At 45.7% G+C, this 24,198-nt stretch overlaps 1 protein-coding gene across 1 annotated transcript in view; it reads right to left on the bottom strand.

The window, feature by feature from the left end:
• Positions 1-24,198, bottom strand: part of LOC115098354 (butyrophilin subfamily 1 member A1-like) — a 59,462-nt gene that overhangs the window by 7,814 nt on the left and 27,450 nt on the right. The window contains exons 4-7 of the mRNA XM_029614896.1: positions 19,315-19,596; positions 13,589-13,717; positions 12,518-12,538; positions 4-24 (exon numbers count right to left, since the gene is read on the bottom strand). Of these exons, the coding sequence (XP_029470756.1) occupies positions 4-24; positions 12,518-12,538; positions 13,589-13,717; positions 19,315-19,596 (453 nt within the window). The remainder of the gene's footprint in view (positions 1-3; positions 25-12,517; positions 12,539-13,588; positions 13,718-19,314; positions 19,597-24,198) is intronic.

The raw sequence follows: 24,198 nt of genomic DNA, 5'->3' as shown, positions 1-24,198 counted from the left end.
TACCAAGTTCTGCAGAAAGTGATTCTATATACAAAAATAGAAATGGATACAAGTTAGAGCTGCTGTAAAACTATCCCTTACTTTACTATTATGATGATCTGATTATAACACAGCGTCCTCATTTGTACGTAGTGAGATCAGACAATTCGGCGATGATAAGATCGAAGCAGGGTCTTCCTGAAACATCAGCTGATGTCAGGGTCTGGGTGTACAATTGTTTGAAAGCTGCCTTTACCCAAATTGATTGGGGAATGAATGGTTTGTTTTGAATCACATACATGATGGGGTTTACCTACATTTTAGACCCTTTCTCATGCATTGCTGAATGTATTTGGAAAAATCTGTTTGCAGTTCCTGGTTCCCGGGCAGATTCTGTACCGTTTCTAGTCTAGGGCCTAACTTCCCCATCCACTGGATGTGTGGGTCTGGGCTACCTCTCGGGCCGATACAGTAAAGTTCATGGGAGAGCGGCGGTAAAAACAGGCAAAAGGAGGTGCTAGGGACCTGGGACACTAGCATGACCCTAGCGCCTCCTTTTGGACTGGAGTGGCGGGTTTGACAGCCGATTTGACAGCTGATGCTCAATTTTGCCGGTGTCAGTTCTTGAGCCCGCTGACAGCCACGGGTTCAGAAACCGGACGCCGGCAAAATTGAGCGTCCGGTTTTCGACCCGACATCCGTGGGCCGACTTCACATTTTTTTTTTTTTTTTTTACTTTTGGAAACTTTCGGGACCTCCGACTTAATATCGCCGTGATACTAAGTCAGAGGGTGCACAGAAAAGCAGTTTTTTCTGCTTTTCTGTGCACCTTCCTGGTGCCCGGAGAAATTAATGCCTACCTTTGGGTAGGCGCTAATTTCTGAAAGCAAAATGTGCGACTTGGCTGCACATTTTGTTTTCTGACTCGTGCGGGAATACCTAATAGGGCCATCAGCATGCATATGCATGTTGCGGGCGCTATTAGGTTCAGGGGGTTGGATGCGGGTTTTTGGCCCCTTACTAAATAAGGGGTAACACTAGCACGTCGAAAATGCGCATCCAATAGAGGGTTAACAGTGCGCTCCATCAGAGCGCACTGTACTGTATCGGCCCGTCTGTATTTAACAAGAGGTCAAGCACCCATGCCATGTAAAATGCATTTAGATAAGTTTCACATGGCCTGATTGGTTTGGCTGCTGCTCTCTGTTTTTGCTTTGCTTTTATGTCCTTTGCCACATACATTCTGAGATGGCTGGGCACGCTCTCTGCCAGTCTCCTGCTCCTATCCCTCCCTTGCCCACTTTCTTCACACAGTTGGTATTATTTTTTTACCTTGAGGGCAGAGAAACAACAACAAAAACAAAGCCAAAGAAATAAATATCACCCCTTGGAAAAAACAAACACCCACATAAAGTGAGGGGGCTGCCCTGTTTAGACTGCTGAACAGGCTGACCTGGCTTATTCATTTATTTATTTATTTATTTATTTTACTTTCCTCCTTCCATACATTCCCCTCTCCCACACCCCTTCTTCCCCCTCCCCCATTTTTTTGGGGAAAGGACTGACCTCCGGGGCGTGGGGTCAGGCAATCCTCTCAGGGGATCTCGTCTATTCCTTGTTGCCCCCCCTTCTGCAAAGCTTCCCTATCTTGAACCCCTTGTCTTTTTTTTGAGGGGGAGGGTTGTGGACTGATCTGCTAGGAGTAAAGGAAAGGAAATTTCCTGACTTTTAAATTTCACCTTCCACTTTGTCCTGCACACCAGTCCATACTCTCACCAGTCACCACCCCAACCAGTCTATCTCTCACCTGTCACTCATACATTCACCTCAATTGCGTCCCCTGTCATCCATCCCTCTCCCACACCCAACACACACTACAGGAAATCAAATTATGCCCAAGCCCCTTTTACGAAAATACAAAGGGATTGGCAATTTCTTAGCGTGTACCAGATGGCTTCAAAACCAGTGGGTTATGTGCGCCCCTGCTAGCAGATGGAGACGGACTCAGGTTTCAAAGCTGACATCATCCTCATGGGCCTTGACAAAGGGCTCTCTTTCCTCCTAGTCCTTCTAGACATCTCTGTCGCCTTTGACATCGTGAACCATGCCATCCTACTAAATCGCCTTTCTGACATCGGATTATCAGGATCTGCCCACAGATGGTTCAACTCCTTCCTCAGCAACAGAAGCTTCAAAGTAAAAATTAACAATAAAGAATCTCCAGACATCAAATCAACATTAGGCATACCCCAAGGCTCCTCCCTGTCCCCAACCCTCTTCAATATATACCTCCTGCCCTTCTGTCAGTTGCTCACAAACCTAAAATTAATACACTACCTCTATGCAGACAACGTACAGATTCTGATCCCATAACAGAATCCCTTCCTAAAACATTCAACTACTGGGAAAACTGCCTCCAATCTATTAACGGCCTCCTCACCAGCTTGAACCTGGTTCGCAATGCGGCCAAGACAGAACTCCTTCTCATCTCCTCCGACCACACGGTCCTAGCCCATCCGACATCTCCCAACACCCAGATCACGCAAGTAAGGGACCTAGGAGTAATCCTCGATAACTATCTGAATCTAAAGAAATCCATCAACAACACTACCAAGGATTGTTTTTATAAACTACAAGTTATGAAAAGGCTCAAACCCAGGATTTTAGGACTGTCCTCCAAGTCACGCTCTTCTCCAAAACTACTGCAACGCTCTCCTCCTCGGGCTCCCCATCTCTTCCATCAAACCATTACAGATGTTCCAAAATGCAGCGGCTAGAATCTTAACCAACACCAACCGGGGAACACACATCACTCTCATACTCCGGAACCTTGATTGGCTGCTAATAAAATACAGAATTTTACACAAGGCCCCCACCACAATCCACAAAATCATTCACAATCAGCAACAACTAGAACTCCAGATCCCACTCAAATCATACTCATCCTCAAGACCCATCAGAGAAGCCTATAAAGGTACCCTGCAAGTCCCCCCAACGAAATCCACGCGTCTATCAACCACCAAAGAATGAGTATTCTCTACAGCTGGCCCAGCCATTTGGAATAACATGCCTACAGACCTCAGGCTAGAACCCTGCCCTCTAACATTTCGAAAAAAACTTAAGACTTGGCTTTTCCTCCAAGCCTTCCCTTAACTTCAAAACCATCAATACTCTACCATACCGGACTCTGCTTACCTGACTAGGCGCCCCGCCTAGCTTATACGTTATATTTATGCCTTCATTTCTTGGTTTTCTCTTAAGTTTATTCAGTTATGCTGTCCTTCGCCTCCAACTACCTTAGCCACCCCAAGTTCTGCCTCCTTGTTATATGTAACTTTCGCCTCTTTTTAAATGGTTGATTAAGTTATACCCCTTGTAACATGTAAACCGATTTGATATGAATTTATTCATGAAGGTTGGTATAGAAAAGTGTTAAATAAATAAATAAATAAAATCCTAGCTAAACCCCTGCAATGACCTCATCCATTCAGTTTTTCTCTGTCTCCTAGCAGATGTGGACATGCTTTCCCTATTGGGATTGCCATACTCCTTAAAGAGGACATTTTACCTTTGAATTGGAGAAAGATTTAGCCCTGCTCTCCTGTGGCGATACCTCCCCCCAGATGAGAATTCCTGAGGCGATTTCCTAGATCCTTCAGAGGTGTGCCTTGCTCCAGTAGCCAGTTCCCGGCGTGGACTTTCCTGCTGAAGCAGCTGAAAGATAGTGGGTGCAAGAAGCCGAGCGTGGTGGTGACAGCCTAAGACCTCTCCCCCCGCAGCCGGAGACTGCCTCTGTACTCAGCTGATAAGCGCTGAGCCCGGGTAAGTAAATAACTCTTTCAATTCAGAGACGTTGAAGGGCTTCAGTCTACTGATAGGGCAAAGGAAGGGGGTTTCCAAGCATGTTGAGCAGCCTCCCCGATGGGGTAGGCCCCGATTCAGACTCTGTGTAGGAAGGACCTGTTGTGTGCGCTTGAGCTCAGGCGCTAACTGGCTGACCGCACAAGCTACAGTGAACTATGGCTCCGACAGCAAAGAAGCACAATCGACACCCTCTGTGCTGCCTGACATATTAGGACTGCACGGTCTGATCTAGAATCCTTCTTGTGTCAGCACTGTGAGGAGGCTCAGGGAGGACCAGACTCTCAAAAGCTTCTCCAAGCTCGGCCCCACCCAGTCGGAGGAGGGGTCAACCATGACCTTATCTAGTAGCACCATGGATCTGAGCAATCCAGGGGCTGTTTCCTCCCTGGGAGAAGGAAGTTCAGTGGCACATACCCCAGTTCCTCCTAGCCTAGGCATGGACCCGGCGACCTTCTCTTGGGTGGAATTCTTTCAGGGCCTTCAAGCTTTTGTTCAGGCGTAGTCAGCTGCTGCCCCTGCCCGGTCTGAGCCCCATCTGGGAAGGTCTCCTCCTCCCAGCCCTATCAGCGTGTCTCGGGACAAGTCTCGCTTCACCAAGGGTATCCCTGATAGGGAAGCAGACACCACGGACGACAATGAAGATGCAGAATCATTGGAGGATGGGGAAATCCTTCCAGGCCTGGAGCCATACTGAACCATGCTACATTTTTTTCCACTGAGATGAATTTCCGGCCCTGGTCTCCCAGATCCTGAAGACCAAAGAACCAAAGAAGAACATAAGAAATTGCCATGCTGGATCAGACCAAGGGTCCATTAAGCCCAGCATCCTGTTTCCAACAGAGGCCAAACCAGGCCACAAGACCCTGGCAATTACCCAAACACCAAGAAGATTGCATGCTACTGATGCAATTAATAGCAGTGGCTATTCCCTAAGTAAACTTGATTAATAACAGGTAATGGACTTCTCCTCCAAGAACTTATCCAAACCTTTTTTGAATCCAGCTACACTAACTACACTAACCACATCCTCTGGCAACAAATTCCAGAGCTTTATTGTGAGTGTCTCTTTGGAAAACCTCTTGCTATTTCCTGATGCTGGAAGCCATCCAGAAGTTGATTGATCTGGAGTGAGATGCCCCGGAAACCAATTTTAAAGGAGGTCGGGCCTTGAAGCCCTTATACCCTCTGGACCCAAAGAGTGCCTGTGTCTGGACCCAGTGGCCAGGGAGACTAAAGTGGACGCCCTGGTCTGCACCGTCTCAAAGTGAACAACTATGTCAGTAGAGGGAGGAGTGACCTTGAAGGATGCACACGATAGGCGGTTGGAGTCCATCCTTAAGCATGTCTTTGATGTGACAGCAATGACACTGCAGATTGCATCCTGGTGTCCTGGTGCCTCATTCATGTCTGCTTCTCTCAAGAGAGGCAGATAGCTCAGGGGTGCATCCCAGATAGGTGATGAAGCCCACCGCGGCAAGCTCTGACCTAGTTCATACCTCGGCCAGAGAAGTAGCCTCAGTTGTGGCGGCCAGAAGACAGCTATGGCTGTGAAATTGGTCAGCGGATGTGATCTCATAAGGCAAACCTCACAAAGATACCTTTTAAGGGATCCCTTCTATTCAGAAGCAAATTGGAAAAGTTAGCCAGTAAATGGGGTGAAATTTCAGTGCCTCGGCTACTGGAAGATGAGAAAAAGAGGTCACAGTGCCTCTCGCCCATACGTGGTCAGGCCAGGGACTCCCAGCATTTCTGGCCCTACAGAAACTCATCATTTCAGATATCGTGGCCCTTCGGAAGGTCTCAGTCCTTTCAGAGTTGACAACCAAAAAGAGGGACTGGTTTGGGCTCAGGTTCAATCCAGAATTTCCCAATGAAGTTTGGCCGATCCAGCCACGGGACAAAGAGACAGGGGGCAGACTATCCCTCTTCTATCAGAGGTGGGTCAAGATCACGTTGGACAGATGGGTACTGGACATCATATGAGAAGGATATGCTCTAGAATTTCACAGCATTCCTTTGGGCATGTTCATGATATCACCCTGCCACTCCCAGCACAAAAATCTGGCAGTGGAATCCATGTTGATAAGGCTCCTCAGCTTGAGGGCTATAGCCCCAGTACCTACACCCCAGGAAAAAACAAGGCGTTATTCCATCTATTTCATCATACCCAAGAAGGAGGGTTCATTTACATCATCCTGGATCTCAACAGTGCCAATCGTCATCGGCGGGTAATTCACTTCTGCATGGAAACTCTTTGCTCCGTCATAATGGCAGTGCAACCGGGAGAGCTCTTAACATCCCTGGACCTCCCAGAGGTCTACCTTCATATCCCAATCCATCAAGACCACCAGCGTTTCCTAGGCTTTGTGGTTCTGGGCCTCCATTATCACTTCCGGGCATTGCCTTTCAGCCTGGCATCCGCCCCCAGAACATTCTCCAAAATTATGGTGGTCATAGCAGCAGCACTGTTTGGATGAGGTTCTGACTAAATACAGAGAATCTGCTAGGAATGCCGATTCCCACCTCGACTGGATCCCGCACTACCCTCCACTGGTTCCCACGCTACCTCCACTGGTTCCTGTGATTCCTCCCCTGGTTCCCGCACTTTCTCACTGTTCTGCTGCAACCAATTCACCAATGCCCTAGCTATATATTTCCCACAGGTCGCAGCTTGCAGGGAAAGGCTAGCGATCTCAAAGGCCTTTTTTTTTTTTTTTTTTTTTTTAAAGAAGGTTTTTCTGTTTTCCTGTCCTGTGCATCCCTGAGGGCCATGCCCCTTCCCCTGGGATCATCTTCCTTGTTACAGCAGTGACTGGTATATCCCCTTTAGGCAGTTCAGACAGCCTGTTCACTTCAGTCTGCTGCAATGGATAAAGTGTGCCCATGATCTGCCTTGCCCATTCCACCTTTCTCATCTCTCTGAGGCCGGATGTAAAGGGAACATTGTGGATGGTCTTCTCATGCCTTGGAGGAAGGGCTCTCCCTGCGAGCCTCTTACAGACTCAAGGTCTGCATGACTATGTATGAGGGACCTGATTGTGTCGTCCTTCCCCTCTCCTGCCTCTTCCTCTAGTTCAGATTCTTCAGAGGGGCCTCCTTCTCTGGGTTCCCCATCTGACTCACCCAGGGCAGGGGGGGGGGGACATTCAAGAAATATAAACAAGATCAAAAACTTACTCGCAAATATGACCACTACCATAACCACACCAAACATCCAAGCCTCCGCCTGCTCTAAACTCTGCCCCATCCACCTATAAACCGATGCTGGAATCATTCGAACTCACATCATCACTGGAGATCGAACCTTTAATCAAGAAAATGAAGCCTTCGTCACATCCAACAGACCAGATACCCACCAAACTCTTACTTACTATCGCTAACACCATAGCCAAACTGCTGGCCGACATTATAAATTGCTCCCTTACTCAAGGATCTGTCCCGGACACATTAAAAACAGCTTCTCTAAAACCACTACTAAAAAAACCTAACTTGGACCCAGCCAACCCGGTAAACTTCCGCCCCATTGCCAACTTATCATTTATCGCCAAGCTAATGGAAAAACTGGTCAACAACCGACTCATAGATTACCTTGACTCCCATAACATACTTTACCCCTCTCAATTCGGTTTCCGGAAACGATTAAACATGGAATCACTCTTACTCTCGTTAACAGACAAAATCCTGATGGGTCTTGACAAAGGCCAATCGTATCTTCTGGCTCTTCTCGACATATCAGCAGCGTTCGATACTGTAAATCATTCAATCCTTATCAAACGGCTAACTGAAATCGGTATCACAGGATCTGCCCTCATCTGGCTCAAATCCTTCCTCAACAACCGGCACTACAAAGTCAGAATAAATGATAAAGAATCCCACCCTGTCCACTCCAATCAAGGAGTGCCCCAGGGTTCCTCTTTATCACCTACACTGTTTAATATCTACCTGCGACCTCTATGCCAGCTACTAGAAAGTGTCAACCTTACACACTTTATCTACGCCGATGACGTACAGATCTTAATCCCCATCACGGAACCCCTCTCCAGCACCCTAAACTGGAACAGCTGCCTTCACTCCATCAACCTCCTACTCTCTAGTCTCAACCTGGTACTTAATACTTCCAAAACTGAACTCCTCGTCATCACTCCTAATGAAAAGAACCCCCTTGTCTGCAACCCAATCTTACCATCAACATCTCAAGTGAGAGACCTCGGGGTGATTCTGGACACCAGAATGAACTTCAAAAAATTCATTCACAACACCACAAAGGAATGCTTCTATAAGCTGCATGTTCTAAAGCAGCTAAGACCTCTCCTACACTTTCAAGATTACCGTTCAGTCTTCCAAGCCATACTATTTTCAAAGATTGACTACTGCAACACGCTAATGCTCGGCCTCCCCACCTCCCCACCTCCACAACTAAACCTCTACAGATGCTGCAAAATGCCGCAGCCAGGATCCTCACAAATTCATGACGTAAAGACCACATCACACCGATACTAAAAAACCTACACTGGCTTCCCATCCACTATAGAACACTGTTCAAGTCACTGACCATCATCCATAAAACCATCTATCATCATTCCTCTTTCCAACTAACAATCCCACTCGAACCCCATACTTCCAACAGGCCGATTAGATCCGCACACAAAGGAACTCTCTAGGCACCCCCTCATAAATCTGTCATTCACAAGTCCTTCCAAAAACGAGTACTGTCCACCGTGGGACCGCAACTATGGAACACACTTCCCACAGATCTTCACCAGGAACAATGTCTGCTCTCCTTTAGAAAGAAACTGAAAACTTGGCTGTTCTCTCAAGCCTACCCCTGACAAATTCTTCCCCCAACTATTATAGAAAAGAACTGTTATGCTTGAACCACTCAGTTAACTATCCATGCTAATCAATGGTGTACTATTTCGTTTTACTCTTAGGAGAGCTCTGTTTAAACTAATTCTTCTTCTTTCAATTGTCCTTTGTAAACCCTGTTCATTGTAACTTTCTCGCTTCTGGTTATTGGTTTCCCCTGGTTATACTGAAAACCGGTACGATAAGACTTTGTCTTGAGCATCGGTATATTAAAATAATTTAAATAAATAAATAAATAATAAAGGATCCCAAAGGGAGGAGCACAAAGAAGAATATCTGGTACACCTGAGGGAGTCTAAGAAAGTAATCAAGATGGCAAAATGTCAAGTAGAAGAAAGGATTGCCAAAGAGGTAAGGAGAGGTGACAAAACATTTTTCAGATACATCAGAGAAAGGAGAAAAGTTCCAAGTGATATAGTGAAATTGAAAGGTGAAAAAGATGAATGTGTAGAGAGAGACGAAGAAATGGCAGAAATACTAAACAAATACTTCAGTTCGGTGTTCACTAAAGAGGACCCAGGAGAAGGACCGTCACTAGTTAACAAGAAACTGGAGGGGAGTGGAGTAGATGTAACGCCGTTTACAGAAGAGAATGTATGGGAAGAGCTGGGAAAACTGAAAGTGGACAAAGCCATGGGGCCTGATGAGGTTCATCCCAGGATACTGAGGGAGCTCAGAGATGTGCTGGCGGGTCTGCTGCATGACATGTTCAATAGATCACTAGAAACGGGAGTAATGCCGAGTGATTGGAGAAGAGCGGTGGTGGTCCCGCTTCACAAAAGTGGGAGCAGAGAGGAGGTTGGAAACTACAGGCCGGTTAGCCTCACCTCAGTGGTGGGTAAAGTGATGGAGTCACTGCTGAAAAAAAGAATAGTGAACTATCTACAGTCTGATGAATTGCTGGACCAGAAGCAACATGGATTCACCAGGGGAAGATCCTGTCAGACAAATCTGATTGACTTTTTTGACTGGGTAACCAAGGAATTGGATCAAGGAAGAGCACTTGATGTCATCTACTTGGATTTCAGCAAAGCTTTTGATATGATCCCGCACAGGAGGCTGGTGAATAAAATGAGAAGCTTAGGAGTGAGTGCCAAGGTGGTAGCCTGGATTGCAAACTGGTTGACGGACAGAAGACAATGTGTGATGGTAAATGGAACTTATTCTGAAGAGAGAGCAGTGTTTAGCTGAGTGCCGCAAGGATCGGTGTTGGGACCGGTCCTGTTCAATATCTTTGTGAACGACATTGCGGACAGGATAGAAGGTAAGGTTTGTCTTTTTGTGGATGACACTAAGATCTGCAAAAGAGTAGACACGCCGGAAGGAGTGGAGAGAATGAGACGGGATTTAAGGAAGCTGGAAGAATGGTCGAAGATATGGTAGCTGAGATTCAATGCCAAGAAGTACAGAGTCATGCATATGGGGTGTGGAAATCCGAAAGAAATATATGCGTTGGGGGGTGAAGGGCTGATGTGCATGGAGCAGGAGAGAGACCTAAGGATGATAGTGACTAATGATCTGAAGTCGGCAAAACAATGTGACAAGGCAATAGCTAAAACCAAAAGAATGTTGGGCTGCATAGAGAGAGGAATATCGAGTAAGAAAAGGGAAGTGATTATCCCCTTGTACAGGACCTTGGTGAGATCTCACCTGGAGTACTGTGTTCAGTTCTGGAGACCGTATCTACAAAGGGACAGAGACAGGATGGAGGCGGTACAGAGAAGGGCGACCAAACAGGTGGATGGTCATCATCGAATGACTTATGAGGAGAGATTGAAGAATCTAAATATGTACACCCTGGAGGAAAGGAGGAGCAGAGGTGATATGATACACACTTTCAGATACTTGAAAGGTTTTAATGACCCAAAGATAACGGAAAAAAATCAGCAGAACCAGGGGTCACAATTTAAAGCTCCAGGGAGGAAGGTTCAGAACCAATATGAGGAAGTATTTCTTCACAGAGAGGGTGATGGATGCCTGGAATGCCCTTCCGAAGGAAGTGGTGAAGACCAGAACTGTGAAGGAATTCAAAGGGGCGTGGGTTAAACACTGTGGATCTATAAAGTCTAGAGGATGTGTATGAAGAGTGGGTGGCTCGCGGGAATGACGGCTACTACCTGGAGATAATACCAATGACGGCTATTACCTGGAGATAATACCCTTATTCAATAAACATACACACAGTTAATGCGATGCCAACATTGCTCTAAGCTTCAACGGCAAGAGGTAATGTGGAAAAAAAAAAGGATTTCCACTCACAAAAAAATGCAGGGAGTAGCTTGCTGGTTACGGCGGTTACTATTCCTAACTAAACAAGCCGATACTTCACTTTCAATGCCTATCCAGTATAGCTCTCTGCTTCAATGGCAGGGGGAATGAAGAAAAGTGGATCTATATACAGACAACAACCAACAAGGACTGAATTACATAGACTGGGTAAACAAGCATGGGTGTAGCTGGCTTATTGCGGCGGTTACTATCCCTAACTAATTAAGCTAGATATTCACTTAGATGCAGTTCCATTACAGTGGGGGTGGAAGGGATACAGAACCAAAAGGTTACTAAGGGCCAAGAGTAACAGATAAGTATGAGAGAGGAGAAAAAAAAAAGAGTGCAAAGGCTTGCTGGGCAGACTAGATGGGCTGTTTCGTCTTCTTCTGCCATCATTTCTATGTTTCTATTTCCTCTCCTGAGTCTTTATACCCCCAAGCCCTCTGCTCTGCGGTCTCTCCTCCTGACCCCTGGTCCTCATTTTCATATAATGCTTGGTGCAAACGTAGGGTGAATTCCTTTGAGAACTGAGAGTTCTCCTCTAGCTCTGGAGATTCCTGGCCTGCGGGGGAGGCTGCTATATTAATTGTGCCCGGAGCACTGGCAGAGTCGCCCTGCCCTGAGCACTCTGTTCATGCTGCCTGCTCTTCCCCTATCTGGCGTGGACAGCTCCTCTAGCAGCGGCCTGCTCCTGCCTTAGTTTCCCCGATGTGCCTGCTTTTCTTGTGAGTGGGGGTGATCACAGCTGAGGCAAAAGGAGCCTGTAATGGGGGCTCTGCCATCTTCTCCCCACAGTGCAAGCACTTCTGGCCTCTCTCGGCCATGAGAGCGAGGAGTGGGGGGTTGTTCCTATGCACTCCCTAAGAGCGCATCTCACCGCCTTCAAGGACCTGCCCTATGCAGTCCCTGGCTCTCTCTATTCTGGGTACTTTTCTCCTGCTGATGATGATGTCCCATTTCCTGTTAGTCTCGGCCCTACCTGCTTTTTCCCTTCAAGCACCCTTGCCCGGGGAGAAGACGAATAAGAAACACATAAGAAAAGACAGAGAAAAAGTGAGAGGCATACAAACAAGACCTTCTTTTTTTGATAAGCTCCAGTTATCCCTGCCTACCACCAGCTTGGAAGCAGAGAACTACTGGAGAACTTGCCCGGCTATCCCAGAATACATGTAGCATGAATAAGTTCTCTGTCTCCACCTGCTGGCCAGCAGGGAAATACCATCAGTACAGACTGGCCTGCAGGATGAAGAGGAAAAGAAGCAAAGCTTTTGTAACTAATCATTCATGCATGAGAAACACTGCTTTAAAATAAATTGTGCAGCAGTCTAATGCTTCTCTGTTCCTGACATGGGGTTGGGATCAAGCTGGGAAAATCACAAGGCGGCCCTGTGCTAAACTTTATGCAAGGGTCCCCTTGTGATAAGTGGTTAAAGCGGCCCTGTCTAAGCTATTTATAAACTGGGAAATGTGGGGATAATGGGGCAAGACGGGAACTGGAATTGTTTCAGGCACAGTAAATAATTATAAAATTACTTACCAACATCTGCAGAAAGATTTGCTACAAGAAAACACAAGAAGAGAGAATCAGTGCACACAGACAGTAACAGAGATCTGAACCTTCCTCCAGGACTTCCTCACCTGGATTTAAATGAATTATTTGCTTGTGGGTCAGGAGGGGCATTACAAGGTGAGTTCACACCTTGCTACCATCTCAGTATCCTCTTCCCTCCCCTCAGCCCACCCAGATGCAGTTTTCTCTCTCCATCTCCAATCCTTCCTCTGCAGCCCTCTCTCACCTTTCCCTCCCCTATCTACTGTCCCATCCCCTCTGCAGCTTTCTAGGCTCTTATTGTGGTCAAAGACTATCAAATCTTCCCCCTCATGTGTCCTTGGACAGGGAAGATACCTCCCAGCTCATCCTGGGGCCAAAGATGCTACCTCCTGCTCTCAGGATCATCCCAGGTGACCGGGGGAGTGGATTTTCAAAATCCTGAAGGCAGAACAAAACGAGACAGACTAGTCGTGTTAGACTGATGATATTTATTTGCACATATACTGTGATAAAAGAGCCCAATTCTGGCTGAGTTTCCACAACGGCTGCTTCAGGGGAACTGTATCTGAGATTGACTCTGCCGGAATCTTATAATCCTTTTATCATACCAGAATTTGCACTTTCAGATATTGAAATATTGAAGCAAAAACTTCTTTTAAAAGCCCCTGAAGCAGCCGCTGTGTGAAACTCGGCTAGAGTTGGGCTCTTTTATCACAATGTATGTGCGATTAAGTATCATCAATCTAACACAACTGGTCTATCTTGTTTTGTTTTGCCTTCTGTCTTTGACAGACCGTCTTCCAGTCTGTTTCTTGGGACACAGTGATATTTATTTCTTCTGCTGTAGTCAGATTAAGACCAGAAAAAGTAATCAGTATTTTCATTTCATCTTTTCATTGGTTCTAGTCATCCTTCTTTTACAGTATTGGCTTTTCCCTTATGAGCCTTGTGCTGGTGGGATTTTGCTGCCCCCAAACATTTGACACTCTGGGCAACCACCTAGTTTGCCTTAATGGTAGCACCAGCCCTGACTGCCAGGGTTCGGGGCTATATTACCTTTCTCTTTGCGCTCCTTCCTCAAGTGGTAAACAACCAACGCAACCAGCAAACCACAGAAGATCAGCACAGATCCCAGAATGATGGAGAGAGAGACCATCCAACGGGAGACCCGCAGGAAAAGTTCATCTGAAACAAAAGGAGACCAGAGGATGTGAACTTTAAATTATTCTTGGATTACATAATGAATATTTGAGTCTTAATCTGAAAATGTCAAAAGGATTTGTAGAGAATGCTGTTAGATTCAGGGAAGAGAAGGTGCGGGACAGGGGGAGACATCAGGAGCTTCTACGAGATCCGGATACTGACGGAGGAATGAATGTGCTGCATCATCATGGAGGGAGACCCCCAGTCATGAATGGCTACAAACAGATCCAGTGCTCAGACTCTCCCCCATGAATATACAGGGTATGACATAAGAACATGCCATACTGGATCAGACCAAGGGTCCATCAAGCCCAGCATCCTGTTTCCAACAGTGGCCAATCCAGGCCATAAGAAACTGGCAAGTACCCAAAAACTAAGTCTATTCCATGTTACCATTGCTAATGGCAGTGGCTATTCTCTAAGTGAACTTAATAGCAGATAATGGACTTCTCCTCCAAGAACTTATCCAATCCTTTTTTAAACACAGCTATACTAACTGCACTAACCACATTCTCTGGCAATAAATTCCAGAGTTTAATTGTGCGTTGAGTAAAAAAGAACTTTCTCCGATTAGTTTTAAATGTGCCCCATGCTAACTTCATGGAGTGCCCCCTAGTCTTTCTACTATCCGAAAGAGTAAATAACCGATTCACATCTACCCGTTCTAGACTTCTCATGATTTTAAACACCTCTATCATATCCCTCCTCAGTTGTCTCTTCTCCAAGCTGAAAAGTCCTAACCTCTTTAGTCTTTCCTCATAGGGGAGTTGTTCCATTCCCCTTATCATTTTGGTAGCCCTTGTCTGTACCTTCTCCATCGCAATTATATCTTTTTTGAGATGCGGCGACCAGAATTGTACACAGTATTCAAGGTGTGGTCTCACCATGGAGCGATACAGAGGCATTATGTCATCCTCCGTTTTATTCACCATTCCTTTTCTAATAATTCCCAACATTCTGTTTGCTTTTTTGACTGCCGCAGCACACTGCACCGACGATTTCAATGTGTTATCCACTATGACACCTAGATCTCTTTCTTGGGTTGTAGCACCTAATATGGAACCCAACATTGTGTAACTATAGCATGGGTTATTTTTCCCTATATGCATCACCTTGCACTTATTCACATTAAATTTCATCTGCCATTTGGATGCCCAATTTTCCAGTCTCACAAGGTCTTCCTGCAATTTATCACAATCTGCTTGTGATTTAACGACTCTGAACAATTTTCTGTCATCTGCAAATTTGTTTATCTCACTCGTCATATTTCTTTCCAGATCATTTATAAATATATTGAAAAGTAAGGGTCCCAATACAGATCCCTGAGGCACTCCACTGTCCACTCCCTTCCACTGAGAAAATTGCCCATTTAATCCTACTCTCTGTTTCCTGTCTTTTAGCCAGTTTGCAATCCACGAAAGGACATCGCCACCTATCCCATGACTTTTTACTTTTCCTAGAAGCCTCTCATGAGGAACTTTGTCAAATGCCTTCTGAAAATCCAAGTATACTATATCTACCGGATCACCTTTATCCACATGTTTATTAACTCCTTCAAAAAAGTGAAGCAGATTTGTGAGGCAAGACTTGCCCTGGGTAAAGCCATGCTGACTTTGTTCCATTAAACCATGTCTTTCTATATGTTCTGTGATTTTGATGTTTAGAACACTTTCCACTATTTTTCCTGGCACTGAAGTCAGGCTAACCGGTCTGTAGTTTCCCGGATCGCCCCTGGAGCCCTTTTTAAATATTGGGGTTACATTTGCTATCCTCCAGTCTTCAGGTACAATGGATGATTTTAATGATAAGTTACAAATTTTTACTAATAGGTCTGAAATTTCATTTTTTAGTTCCTTCAGAACTCTGGGGTGTATACCATCTGGTCCAGGTGATTTACTACTCTTCAGTTTGTCAATCAGGCCTACCACATCTTCTAGGTTCACCGTGATTTGATTCAGTCCATCTGAATCATTACCCATGAAAACCTTCTCCATTTATGGGTACCTCCCCAACATCCTCTTCAGTAAACACCGAAGCAAAGAAATCATTTAATCTTGTTGCTAGTAATGGTGGTGGTTATTATCTAAGTCATGGTGGTTGTGGTGGTTATTATCTAAGTTATCTAAGTCAACTTAATTAATAGCAGGTAATGGTGGTTATTATCTAAGTCAACTTAATTAATAGCAGGTAATGGACTTCTCCTCCAAAAACTTATCCAATCCTTTTTTAAACACAGCTATACTAACTGCACTAACCACATCCTCTGGCAACAAATTCCAGAGTTTAATTGTGCGTTGAGTAAAAAAGAACTTTCTCTGATTAGTTTTAAATGTGCCACATGCTAACTTCATGGAGTGCCCCCTAGTCCTTCTATTATCGGAAAGAGTAAATAACCAATTCACATCATGATTTTGAACACCTCTATCATATCCCCCCTCAGCCGTCTCTTCTCCAAGCTAAAAAGTCCTAACCTCTTTAGTCTTTCCTCATAGGGGAGTTGTTCCATTCCTCTTATCATTTTGGTAGCCCTTCTCTGTACCTTCTCCATCGCAATTATATCTTTTTTGAGATGCGGCGACCAGAATTGTACACAATATTTAAGTTGCAGTCTCACCATGGAGCGATACAGAGGCATTATGACATTTTCCATTTTATTCATCATTCCCTTTCTAATAATTCCCAACATTCTGTTTGCTTTTTTGACTGCCGCAGCACACTGAGCCGATGATTTTAAAGTATTATCCACTATGATGCCTAGATCTTTCTTGGGTTGTAGCACCTAATATGGAACCCAACATTGTGTAATTATAGCATGGGTTATTTTACCCCATATGCAACACCTTGCACTTGTCCACATTAAATTTCATTTGCCATTTGGAAGCCCAGTTTTCCAGTCTCACAAGGTCTTCCTGCAATTTATCACAATCTGCTTGTGATTTAACTACTCTGAACAATTTTGTATCATCTGCAAATTTGATAACCTCACTTGCCGTATTTCTTTCCAGATCATTTATAAATATATTGAAAAGTAAGAGTCCCAATACAGATCCCTGAGGCACTCCACTATCCACTCCCTTCCACTGAGAAAATTGTCCATTTAATCCTACTCTCTGTTTCCTTTTAGCCAGTTTGTAATCCACAAAAGGACATCGCTACCTATCCCATGACTTTTTATTTTTCCTAGAAGCCTCTCATGAGGGACTTTGTCAAATGCCTTCTGAAAATCCAGGAACACTACATCTACCGATTCACCTTTATCCACATGTTTATTAATTCCTTCAAAAAAGTGAAGCAGATTTGGGAGGCAAGACTTGCCTTGGCTAAAGCCATGCAGAATCTTAAAAGTCAGTGTCAAGAACTTAAATTTGGCTTTTTCCACCATCGGAAGCCAATGAGGTGAGAGACATCGCTGGCTCTTCTACAACCTCCTGACACTACCCTCGCTGGATTGATATAGTAGGCAGAGCATTTACATGGGGGTACCCTGCACGGAGCGGCAGTTACTACCCTGAACAGAAACATGGGGGTAACCTGCACAGAGCGGCAGTTACTACCCTGAAGAGAAACATGGGGGTAACCTGCACGGAGCAGCAGTTACTACCCTGAACAGAAACATGGGGGTAACTTGCACAGAGCGGCAGTTACCACCCTGAACAGAAACATGGGGGTAACCTGCACGGAGCGGCAGTTACTACCCTGAAGAGAAACATGGGGGTAACCTGCACTAAGCGGCAATTACTACCCTGATCAGAAACATGGGGGTAACCTGCACGGAATAGCAGTTACTACCCTTAACAGAAACGTGGGGGTAACCTGCACGGAGCGGCAGTTACTACCCTTAACAGAAACGTGGGGGTAACCTGCACGGAGCGGCAGTTACTACCCTTAACAGAAACATGGGGGTAACCTGCACGGAGCGGCAGTTACTATCCTTAACAGAAACATGGGGGTAACCTGCATGGAGCGGCAGTTACTACCCTTAACAGAAACATGGGGGTATCCTGCACAGAGCGGCAGTTACTCCCCTTAAAGAAACATGGGGGTAACCTGCACGGAGCGGCAGTTACTACCCTTAACAGAAACATGGGGGTAATCTGCACGGAGCGGCAGTTACTACCCTTAACAGAAACATGGGGGTAATCTGCACGGAGCGGCAGTTACTAATCTGGACAGAAACATGGGGGTATCCTGCACAGAGCGGCAGTTACTCCCCTTAAAGAAACATGGGGGTAACCTGCACGGAGCGGCAGTTACTACCCTTAACAGAAACATGGGGGTAACCTGCACGGAGCGGCAGTTACTACCCTTAACAGAAACATGGGGGTATCCTGCATAGAGCGGCAGTTACTCCCCTTAAAGAAACATGGGGGTAACCTGCACGGAGCGGCAGTTACTACCCTTAACAGAAACATGGGGGTAATCTGCACGGAGCGGCAGTTACTACCCTTAACAGAAACATGGGGGTAATCTGCACGGAGCGGCAGTTACTAATGTGGACAGAAACATGGGGGTAACCTGCACGGAGCGGCAGTTACTACCCTGAAGAGAAACATGGGGGTAACCTGCATGGAGCGGCAGTTATTACCATAAGAAACGTTTTGGGCAGACTGGATGCACCATTTGGTCTCGTTCTACTGTCATTACTATGTTACTATATGTTTAGGGGGGAGGTTGAAGTTATTTTCATAGAAAGAGCAGATGGAAATCTCTGCAGGTTTAATCTATTGAGGCAATTCTCACAGGGAATAACTGCTCGTACTGCGCCTTTCAGAATGGATGGAAAGTACCCATGAGGGCAGATATGAAAATTACACCTAAAATGAATCCTTCGGTTCCTCATCGTCCTTCCTATGTATATTAAAAGAGCCTCAGAGCCCAGTAACTTCACGCTGCATTTAAGGTTTGCAATAATTTTCTGCTCCTTTCACCAGAAAACCCAATCAGCCATTCCCTCCCATCTTTCTTCAGAGACCACAGGGAAATGCTTTTAGAAATACTTTTTAAGATTCATTTTAATCAGCGCCCTTAGCACATTTCCCAGATTGCTTTTGCTCTGCATCGCCCTCCTGCATTATGGGACATGAGTTTATTTATTTATTTAACAGCTTTTTTTTTATGCTGGTATTCGTGGGTACATCATATCGGTTTACATAGAACTAAATGAAATACATAGAACAGGGGAGGGGGGGAGAGAGGAAAACTAAAATGAACAAGGGAGGTGTAATCAACAAGGAGAAAGGCAAAGAATGCAAATGATTAAATAGTTACAAAGTAACAGGAAGGAGAACATAATGGGTAACATATTAGATACCATAATGAAATAACATGGTAAACATGACTGAGAAGAGAAGTAGGATTAACTGTGAAAGAGCCGCACAGACGCCCCCCCAGGCCTTACTCAAGCCTCTGGTACTGAGGGTGGAGATACAGCAGAGGAAGGATGTGCAGGGGGTGAGGGAAGACGAGTTAAGGATCTTCTCTGGTTCTGATTCCAGGAAGCCCTCCCTGCTGCCGGGTTAGGGTCTCCCTCACATGAACACTTTCTATCACCGAGGCTGCTCTCTGCGACCTTCACTCACCTGATATAGAAATCGCTGATTCTCTCTCTTCGCTCAGGATGATATTTCTGATACGAAAGGAAATCCTGCTGTACTGATTTGTTGACATCAGGAGGGAGGTTTTGACGTTGAACAGACCGTTGTGCTCTCGTGTTTCTGTCTCTGATAATGATGTCAGGCTCTGTCCATCTTCTTGTCTCCAGGTCACTTCGGGCTCTGGGTACCATCCTGTCGATTCACACACAGCCCTGATTCCTCTGTCCTGATAGTCAATGATTGAGATGGAAGGAGCAGTGCCGAGAGCTAAAGGAAAGTAACATCCATTTGTCAGAACATGAGAGAGATTCATTATCTTCTAGTGCCAGGATGATCTCCCTTTATATCCTATTATTAAGCATGAGAGGGGTTTTGCCTCCTGCAGTTGATGGAGAACAGGCCCGGAGACCCTGATCACCAGCAGAACTGCAGGGTGGTCTCTCCTGGACTTGCTCTCTGCTGACAAAAATAATGCGGAGCAGGGCCAGATTTAAAACAAGGGTACCCATAGGTGGTGGGGGAGGGGAGGTTTCCCTGGGTCCTCTCAGTAATCAGAAGGTGGAGCATGGAGGGGGAGTCTCACCCTGAAGACAGAGGTGTGAGGAGACATCACTCTCTCACCAGTATAACATTGCTATTACCTCCTCCCAGATCTTCCCCTCTCCCACTGGTCCTATAGAGTGGCCCCGGTACCTCAGCGTCTCCATCAGGGAACCTCAGCAGGGGTCTGAAAACCTTGCACTGAAATGGGGAAATATCTGGAGGCAGAACTTGAAGACTGGGAGAAAATGGGGGAGGTGGAACAACAGTGAGCAAAACTAAAAGGAGCAATTACAAAAGCAACAAATCTATGTGTTAGAAAAATAAACAAAAGTAAGAGAAATAAGAATCCAATCTGGTTCTCAAAGGAGGTGGCTGATGTAACAAAAGCAAAAAAAAGCAGCTTTTAATTAATATAAAGAATCCCAAAAAGTGGAACACAGGGAGCATTATCTGGTGAAACTGAGGGAGATGAAAAAAGTAATCAAGAAAGCAAAAAATCAGGCAGCGGAAAGGATTGCCAAGGAGATTAAGAGAGGTGACAAAACATTTTTCAGATACATCTGAGAAAGGAGAAAGATCCACAGTGGTATAGTGAAACTAAAAGGGGGTAAGGATCAATGGGTGGAGAGAGATGATGAATTAGCAGAAATATTAAACAAATACTTCTGTTCAGTGTTCACTAAGGAAGACCCTGGAGAAGGACCCACTACTGGTTAACAAGAAACTGGAGGGGAGTGGAGTAGATGTAACTCAGTTTACAGAAGATAATGTATGGGAAGAGCTAGGAAAACTGAAAGTGGACAAGGCCATGGGGCCTGATGAGGTTCATCCCAGGATATTGAGGGAGCTCAGAGATGTGCTGGCGGGTCCGCTGTGTGACCCGTACAATAGATCCCTGGGAACGGGAGAGGTGCCATGGGATTGGAGAAGAGTTTGAGCAGAGAGAAGGCTGGAAACTAAAGGCTGGTTAGCCTCACCTCGGTGGAGACTCTGCTGAAGGAAATGAGAGGGAACTATCTACAGTAAAAGCTTTTGATATGGTCCCACATAGAAGACTCATCAACAAAATGAGAACCTTGGGAGTCAGCTCCAAGGTGTTGGCGTGAATTACAAACTGGTTGACGGAGAGAAGACAACGGGTGATGGTAAATGGAACCTACTCTAAAGAGAGAATGGTGATAAGTGGAGTGCCACAGGGTTTGGTGTTGGGACTGGTTCTGTTCAATATCTATGTGAGTGACAATGCTGAAGGGATAGAAGTTTTTCTATTTGTGGATGATTTTTTTTTAATTTTTTTTAATATACAGACATTCATCTGAGATATCACATCAGTTTACATTCAGTTACTGTAGGTATTTCTCTATCCCCAGAGGGCTTACAATCTAAGTTTGTACCTGAGGCAATGGAGGGTAAAGTGACTTGCCCAAGGTCACAAGCAGTGACAGCGGGACTTGAATCCTGGTCTCCTGGTTCATAGCCCTCTGCTCTAACCACTAGGCTATTCCTCCTCCTCCACTAAGATCTGCAACAGAGTGGACACGCCGGAAGGAGTACAGAGAATGAGACGGGATTTAAGGAAGCCTGAACGGTGGTCGAAGATATGGCAGCTGGGATTCAATGCCAAGAAGTGCAGCGCCATGAATCTGGAGTGTGGTAATCCGAAAGAACTGTATTCGATGGGGGTGAATGGCTGATGTGCACAGAGCAGGAGAGAGACCTTGGGGTGATAGCGTCTAACGACAGGAAGTCAGTGAAGCAATGTGACAAGGTGATAGCCAAAGCCAGAAGAATGCTGGGCTGCATACAGCGAGGAATATCGAGAAAGAAAAGGGAAATGATAATCCGCATGTACAGGTTCTTGATGAGGCCTCACCTGGAGTACTGTGCTCAGTTCTGGAGACCAAATCTCAAAAGAGACAGAAGCAGGATGAGCGACCAAAATGGTGGGTGGTCTTCATCGAATGACTTATGAGGAGAGGTTGAAGAACCTAAATATGAACACCCTGGAGGAGAGGAGGAGCAGAGGGGATATGATACAGACCTGCAGATACCCAAAAGGTTTTAATGATCCATGGTCGTCAACAAACCTTTTCCATTGGAAACATAGAAACATAGAAATGACGGCAGAAGAAGACCATATGGCCCATCAAGTCTGCCCAGCAAGCTACGCACTTTATCCATTTTTTTTCCCTTTTTCTCTCTCCAACCTTTTGCTATTGGCTTCCAGTACCCTCCAACCCTTATTCCCCTCCACCCAATTTAGAGAGCAGCTTTGAATCTGCATCCAAGTGACATCCAGCTCAATTGGGGGTAGCAACTGCTGTAACAAGCAGGCCACCCCCTTGCCCCATACTCTTACCCATCCCTGTTTTTATTTTTTTGTTTTATTTTTTTGTTTTTTTGGAAATAGCAGCCCTCCATCCTTCTGCTCCGTGAAGGTGGAACACCAACTACTGGCCACTGGCATCCCGCTCCGTGAATGCCTCTGTGGCTACTGCCGCTCCGTTCAGTGTTTGAATGCCGCTGTGGCTACTGCCGCTCCGTGCAGTGTTTGAATGCCGCTGTGGCTACTGCTGCTCCGTGCAGTGTTTGAATGCCGCTGTGGCTACTGCCGCTCCATGCAGTGTTTGAATGCCTCCACTTTATTCACGCCCTCTAGACTTGATGGATCCACAGTGTTTATCCCACACCCCTTTGAAGTCCTTCACAGTTTTAGACTTCACCACTTCTCCGGAAGGGCATTCCAGGCATTCACCACCCTTTCCGTGAAGAAATATTTCCTGACATTGGTTCTTAGTCTTCCTCCCTGGAGCCTCAGCTCGTGACCTCTGGTTCTGCTGATTTTTTTCTAACGGAAAAGGTTTGTCGTTGTCTTTGGATCATTAAAGTTTTTCAAGTATCTGAAAGTCTGAATCATATCACCTCTGCTCCTCCTTTCCTCCAGGGTGTACATATTTAGATTCTTCAATCTCTCCTCGTACGTCATCCGATGAAGATCCTCCACCTTCCTGGTCGCCCTTCTCTGTACCGCTTCCATCTTGTCTTTGTCTCTTTGTAGATACGGTCTCCAGAACTGAACACAGTACTCCAGGTGAGGCCTCACCAAGGACCTGTACAAGGGGATTATCACTTCCTTTTTCTTACTGGTTATTCCTCTCTCTATGCAGCCCAGCATTCTTCTGGCTTTTGCTATCGCCTTGTCACATTGTTTCGCAGACTTCATATCATTAGACACTATCACCCCAAGGTCTCTCTCCTGCTCCGTGCACATCAGCCCTTCTCCCCCCATCGAATACAGTTCTTTCAGGTTTCCACTCCCCATATGCATGACTCTGCACTTCTTGGCATTGAATCTCAGCTGCCATATCTTCGACCACTCTTCCAGCTTCCTTAAATCCCGTCTCATTCTCTCCACTCCTTCCGGCGTGTCCACTCTGTTGCAGATCTTAGTGTCATCCGCAAAAAGACAAACCTTACCTTCTATCCCATCCGCAATGTCGCTCACAAAGATATTGAACAGGACCGGTCCCAACACCGATCCTTGCGGTACACCGCTTAAAACCGCTCTCTCTTCAGAGAAAGTTCCATTTACCATCATGCATTGTTTTCTGTCCGTCAACCAGTTTTCAATCCAGGTCACCACCTCAGCACTCACTCCTAAGCTTCTCGTTTTATTCACCAGTCTCCTGTGCGGAACCATATCAAAAGCTTTGCTGAAATCCAAGTAGATGACATCGAGCGCTCTTCCTTGATCCAATTCCTTGGTTACCCAGTCAAAAAAGTCAATCAGATTTGTCTGACAGGATCTTCCTCTGGTGAATCCATGCTGCCTCTGGTCCATCAATTCTCCGGACTGTAGATATTTCACTATTCTCTCTTTCAGCAGTGACTCCATTACTTTTCCCACCACTGAAGTGAGGCTAACCGGGCTGTAGTTGCCAGCCTCCTCTCTGTTCCCACTCTTGTGAAGCGGGACCACCACCGCTCTTCTCCAATCACTCGGCACCACTCCCGTTTCTAGGGATCTATTGAACAGGTCACACAGCGGACCCGCCAGAACATCTCTGAGCTCCCTCAGTATCCTGGGATGAATCCCATCAGGCCCCATGGCTTTGTCCACTTTCAGGTTCTTTAGCTCTTCCCATACATTTTCTACTGTAAAAGGATTTTCATCTATTCCCCTTCCCTCCAGTTTCTTGTTGTTTAGAGATGGTCCTTCTCCAGGGTCTTCTTTAGTGAACACAGAACTGAAGTATTCGTTTAATATTTCTGCCATTTCTTCGTCTCCCTCCACACATTGATCATTTCCACCTTTCAATTTCACTA

This window comes from Rhinatrema bivittatum, chromosome 8 (genome assembly GCF_901001135.1).
Source record: "Rhinatrema bivittatum chromosome 8, aRhiBiv1.1, whole genome shotgun sequence".
NCBI classification, from domain to species: domain Eukaryota; kingdom Metazoa; phylum Chordata; class Amphibia; order Gymnophiona; family Rhinatrematidae; genus Rhinatrema; species Rhinatrema bivittatum.
The sequence above is the reverse complement of the archived record's forward strand: the minus strand, read 5'-3'. Positions and strand labels throughout refer to the sequence as shown.